General features: G+C 37.8%; 1 protein-coding gene across 1 annotated transcript in view; it reads left to right on the forward strand.

The window, feature by feature from the left end:
- PREX2 (phosphatidylinositol-3,4,5-trisphosphate dependent Rac exchange factor 2) overlaps positions 1 to 6014 on the forward strand; it is a 192216-nt gene that overhangs the window by 158406 nt on the left and 27796 nt on the right. The window contains exons 35-36 of the mRNA XM_011364627.1: positions 853 to 919; positions 1159 to 1349. Coding sequence (XP_011362929.1) covers positions 853 to 919; positions 1159 to 1349 — 258 coding nt within the window. The remainder of the gene's footprint in view (positions 1 to 852; positions 920 to 1158; positions 1350 to 6014) is intronic.

Consider the following 6014-nt stretch of genomic DNA (forward strand, 5'->3'; position numbering starts at 1 on the left):
TTTAGTCTGACAATCATCTTAACATTATGGAACTTATTTTGGTACATCAACATTAAATGTTAGCGTCTTGAAAATAATTTCACTGCATCCAAAATAGATACTAGGTTAAATATAACTAAAATGTATCCTGCCTTCATGGGTCATTCCCCAGTACTTTCTGTTTAGTATTGAGCCAGTAGCTAAGAAACTCAGCAATAACCCTTGGGAATTGCATTTAAATATTGCAGACCATTAAGATTCCACTTAGTGTATTAAAATAGTTGTTACCAATTACAGTCTGGTGGCAAAAAAGAGCCAGCGTATCCTCAGAGGGTTTAGCTTCCAATCTAAGCATAGATTAGTGGCTGAAAAAATCCGGCTCCTTAGTCTGTTTAAAATTATTTTTTGAGTGTTTTTTTTTTTATAATCTTACCCTTGCACAATAAGTAAAAACTGTATAATATTCTTTAATACAAGAAAATATATTTCTTCAACTTTTGTAATAATATTAATTATTGCAAATATTAATGAGCATTTATCCACTCTAATGCATTTTGTTTGCCTTAACTCATGCCATCTTTTTGGAAACCTTGTGAAGTAGAAGCTAATATTATCCCCAAATTACAAAAGAGGAAACTGAGACATAGACAAATTAAATAATCTAAGGCCACCCGATATGTAATGTAGCTTTAATCATTTTTTCTGAATGGAAAACTGACTTTTTTTATTTTTTTTTAAAATCTCACCCATCCTCATATTCAACACTTTTGCTTATTCATTTGTCTTAAAAAGGAAGTCAATGAAACTTGTATGTCTTCATGCATTTTAATTTTTCTAAGAAGAAATGATAATTTATTCTTTGGATTCTTCCAGGGCATTCTACCTGGACAAGTCAAATTCACCACCAAACTCCACATCCAAGGCCGCCTATGTAGATAAGGTAAAAAGAAATGATCGCATGTATCGATGCTTTGCCATTTAAAGAGCTCCCTTGTTTAATGTTTCTACTGTTCTTGAGCAACGTGCATGTAATTATAACTATCTGTAGTTTCTAATTCCCTAAGAAGATATTTTAGACTACTCATTAAAAGTTGTAACAACTAGGTATCGTATTCCCTGTAAAAGGATTTCTTTCTACGAAATAGGCTGAACGTTTTGTTCATCACTTTGCTCTTGCAGCTCATGCGGCCTCTCAATGCTTTGGATGAGCTTTATCGCCTTGTAGCCTCGTTTATCAGATCCAAGCGCACAGCTGCCTGTGTGAACACGGCGTGCAGCGCCTCCGGGGTTGGGCTGCTGTCAGTGTCCTCGGAGCTGTGCAGCCGGCTGGGGGCCTGCCACATCATCATGTGCAACAGCGGCGTGCATCGGTACGTGAGTGTCCCCGCCCTCGTCAGTGTCTTTGCTCTACCGAATTTCGCTGGGTGGTTCTTGTTCGCATTTTGGCTACGTGACATTATAACTGGAGACAAAGGACTCAGATGTATTTGGAATAAGATAATTTCTAAATAGATAATTCTCACATACTATTTCTTGGATTTAGTTCTTATATTATCAGTGACTATTTATTTATACAATTAAATACAATTCCACATTTATATCATTGTGGCCCAGAATCTTATCACCTTTGAATTTATATTATAAGATTTATACTTTAGATACAAAATCGTGCATCGATTTTATTCAATATAGGAACTTGCTTGGTTGGAGCTGATACAGTGAGCTAAACAAAACGTTTTTCACTGCACTCATCAGTGGTTTGGATCCCTATTGCCCAATTGTTGTGAGCTAGATGCTGCCTTGGAGTTACTACTGTCTTCCCACTCCTGGCAAAATTATAGTCCACAATATGCTGTTCTCGAAAACTTTAGGGGAAGTATGAACGGGTCCTATCCAGGCGCTTTGTCTTAGGAAACTGTGCTGTGTCTGGGACAGCCAAGGTAGGTGTATGATTTCGTTCAGCTACATTGGACACAGAAGGTGAGTGCAGAACCCCAGGTCGAGTCCTTTCTATAATTACGTGCTACTCTCCTGTCACCTCTCCATCTTACGAGGAAGATGCAGATGGAGACAATAGGGCGGAATTTAGTCCTCATTGTAAGCTGAGTAGTCAGAAAGTCTTCTGTCAACAGTCATTGTCTCTTCTTAGTTCTAGGCCTGTTGGATCTTGAGGGTGGTGGTGGTTGTTTATTCAAATTTACTCGGTACTTAACCCAGGCAAAGGACTGTAGTCGGTGCTATTGGCTGTGTCGCATCATGAAGTGGTGACGCTCGTGTTAGAGACATAAATGATGAACAACAAATATCAAAAAAATAGTAACAAAAATAATAACATAAGTAGATAACAAAAACATAATAAAAATAACAAAAAAACCCCCACAAATAAACCTAGACTATTAGGTAATATAAATGACCTAGCAAAGTTACAGATAAAAAGTAAGATTCATAGGGGAAATAGATCTTTGAAATGATTAGAACTAGGAACTCCCCATGGACAAGGTGACGTTTCAACTAGGTTCGGATGGGTCAAGTTGAAGAGACAGTAAGGGGAAGAAAGACTATTCAAGGCAGCAGGTTCTCATGTGTGAAATTCCCTTTCAACTCGGTATTCCTGAATTCTAGTTTTCAAGTCCTGCACAGCATGTTCTTGCTTTTAAAATGTGGCGAGATTTTATTTCTCTGAAAGGAGCATTAAGTTTTTAAGATTGATACAATATAGAGAATTTCCCCCTATATTTCAATTGCTGTGCACTTTGTGCTCTATTAAAACCTTATCGAGAGCTTAATCGAAACTAATCACTTGAAACTGAATACATGAAATTATTTCATAAATTTTTACTAGCAGAAAAGTGATTTTTCCTTCATGATCCAGTCATGTTCATTCATTCTGTTCCCATTCATTCATTCAGTCAATAAACCTGCACTGAGTGCCAATCATGTGCCAGCCCTATTCTAGTTGCTGGGGATGCAGCATTGAAGAAATAAAGTCCCTCCTCTCATACAGTGTGTATTATGTTGGGGGGAAACATGACAAAATAAACAAGTAAATATGTAATGTAGTTAGTCAAAGAAATACAAAAAGAACAGAAGTCAGAGGGGTAACAGGTGATAGGATGGGAAGAAGAGGTAGCATCTTCCAATGAGAGACTTCGTCAGAGACCTGTATGAAGGTGTGCAGCTGTCTCAGAGGAAGAGCATTCAGTCATCGCAGGGAGCAGCCATGCAAACATGGAGGCTCAAGGGATGCGTCCCAGGAACAGCACGGAGGTCACGTGGCCTCAGCAAAGTGTCATCGCCTTGATTATTTGTGTTCTTATCTTTCCCTGGATCATAGTTATCTGAGGACCAGATACACTGTGACAACCAAGGGGACACTTCAGTCTTTGAAACTACAAGCATAATCTCTTAACCTCCCCATGCATTTACGGAGTGTCGATGCAGTTACATCTGCCATTGAATCCTAGAACCATGACCAAGTTGTCCAGATTATTCTCAGATATTTCATGAGCTGTTTGAGAATTTGACTGATGTTGCAGAGGAGAAAAAGATCGATGCTCCACAACTCTCTCATCATTGCTCGACTCGTCAGTGCGTTAGAATCAGAAGTAACATTGGAATTTCGTAGTGCTTCGCTTTTTTTCATTTCTATAATTCAAAATGTAGCTTTAGTCGGTTCATTTTGGAGACATTTCTTGAGGGGTAGGCACAAATGCCTCATGACAGATACTGAACTTAAGGTTAAAAGTGTTTGAAAATGGCGTGGTTTTGTTCTTCCGTTACACAGAATGAAATGGGGGATTAACATTCTCTTTGATCTCATAGCGAAAGCTGTGCTTAGCTTTTCATGAAGGTAGAATCTGTGCTAATTTATACTGGAATCAGAATTCCAATTTTGCAAACCAGAAATTTGTAAAAAGAGAGAATCTAAAGTATATTTGAAGTATTAAATTATACTACATATGTTTGATATTAAAGAGAAAAATGTGATTTTTTCAGTATGAAAAGGCAGACTTAATTAACATTAATGCCTAGGTGTTTTAATGCCAACGTGAATCAGATGGCAGAGCTGCATACAACAGTGAATGTGAGCTTAGTTGGAAAAGAATTCAGGATGAATTATTAAAATCTTCTCATGGTGTTTAGCCTGGCTTTGTTTTTATTAAATTCTCTTTCCAAGGGTAATCCTTTGTGTGCGTTACAATTCTACTGATGAATTTTCCTGCCCACACTCTCTTCAACCATTGACTTAACTATCTTTATTGCTATTGAATAGTGGAAGGGGTGTTTCTGTTTAAGGTCAGGTTTTTGCCTTTTAAGAACTATAAGCATGGTACTAAAAGGTAGTTAAATAAATGGAAAATTTCCAAAATTTCCTCTCCTGACTTGCCTCTTCTATCTTCATTTTGCATCATCTCTTGCAACTTCTATCCAACAGCACACATTTGAACATAGTTTTATAAGTATATGTAGTTTAATAATCTGCTTTATGCTCACAGCAACTGTATGTGTATTTCGACTTGCTCATTATCACTTTTATTTGTTACATAATATTCCAACCAGTCGTTAAACCGCAGTTGACTCAACTATTAGTTTAGTGGTGTCTCTTCTTTCTCCGTTGCACATAATGCCTGAAAAGGGGCATCTTTATGTAGCTACTCAAGTTTCAACTTATTTTCTGTTAAGCTAAAGAAAAGAAAACCTCCTCCAGATAGTATCACTGTGTCCAAGAATTTAAACCTTTCTGGTTAATATATTATTGTGTAAGTTCCCCCAAAGGACTGTCTTCCTGCACAACATAACCAGAAGATGAGGTAGTCGTGTGAGGTAGTTCATCTTGCCTTCTCTGCAGAGGGTGTTAAAATCCATTTATATATCCTGCTTCTCTACCTGATAGACAGCAATATTTCAGTAGTGCTTTAATTTACACTTCTTTGGTTAACGAAGACAATCATTTCAATATCTTTTGAATTTTCTTCCCGACGAAGATTTATGCTAAACATTGTCCGTGTACTTACTTTATAGACAACTTTACCTTTTGCCAGAGTGAACATTTTTAAAGTATTGAATCAGCACTGTGGTTTGTAAAGTTCTCTTTTGTACTCATGCCAGTTATTTGTTGCAGGCAATCCAAAAGCATGCTACAGGGAGTTCTAAATTTTCCTTTTATTTCACAATGCATCATGACTCTATTCAATGCAGTATTTCATTTTATTTTGTTCTTTATTCCCACCCCTGCTTAATAGCCAACTGTTTTTCTTTAACCGATATAAATTAGGACAGTGCAAATGTTATAAAACCTGAGGCATGAGTCTTACTGTGTCCAAAGTCATAGACACCATTTTCTCCCACTCCATTAGCTTCTGCTCCCTTCACCAGGGCTAACGAATGGATAGACATTTCCAGAGGCTACCTGAAAGGATATGTCAAAGAAATTTCTAGTCGGGGCAAGAAATCTGGAATCAATTTTTACCTCTAAGGACTTGCTTCAGGGAGCTTTTTGTCCAGTGCTCTCTGTATCTGTTAATGGTGTGTTTCTGGGGTATCCGAGTCCCAGGATGACCCTGCAGGAAGGGAGGTGACCTAAGCACAGGCCCCATGCTTTCTGGCTCACCTGTGATGTCTTTGAACCAAAACCTCGGAGGTCTATACACGTAAATTACCTTTTATCTTCATAGTTTATTGTGAGGATGAATCTCTTCCAGGAAATAGGGCCCTGCATTTTTAACTAACATCCTGAGCGAGGTGTGAACAGGCCATTGGGAGAAGCTCACTGCATCAGGGAATCACCGACACCTGGCACCCATCGGTGTCACCACTATCTTCTGTGTGAGAAGAAAACAGTCTGTGGCATGGCCAACCTACTCTAAGTGAATAGAATAGGTTGATGAATAGAAAAAGATGATGAACATCATGCTAGTTACCATCTATGTATTCCAGTGTTAGACTAGAAATTCATATCAAGTTTTAGAAACTAAAAGGATTTTATACATAATTTAAAAGGAGTCTATTTCCAAAATGCATTTCTTCTTCTTCTT

The sequence above is a fragment of the Pteropus vampyrus genome, unplaced genomic scaffold (assembly GCF_000151845.1).
Source record: "Pteropus vampyrus isolate Shadow unplaced genomic scaffold, Pvam_2.0 Scaffold99, whole genome shotgun sequence".
Classification (NCBI taxonomy): Eukaryota; Metazoa; Chordata; class Mammalia; order Chiroptera; family Pteropodidae; genus Pteropus; species Pteropus vampyrus.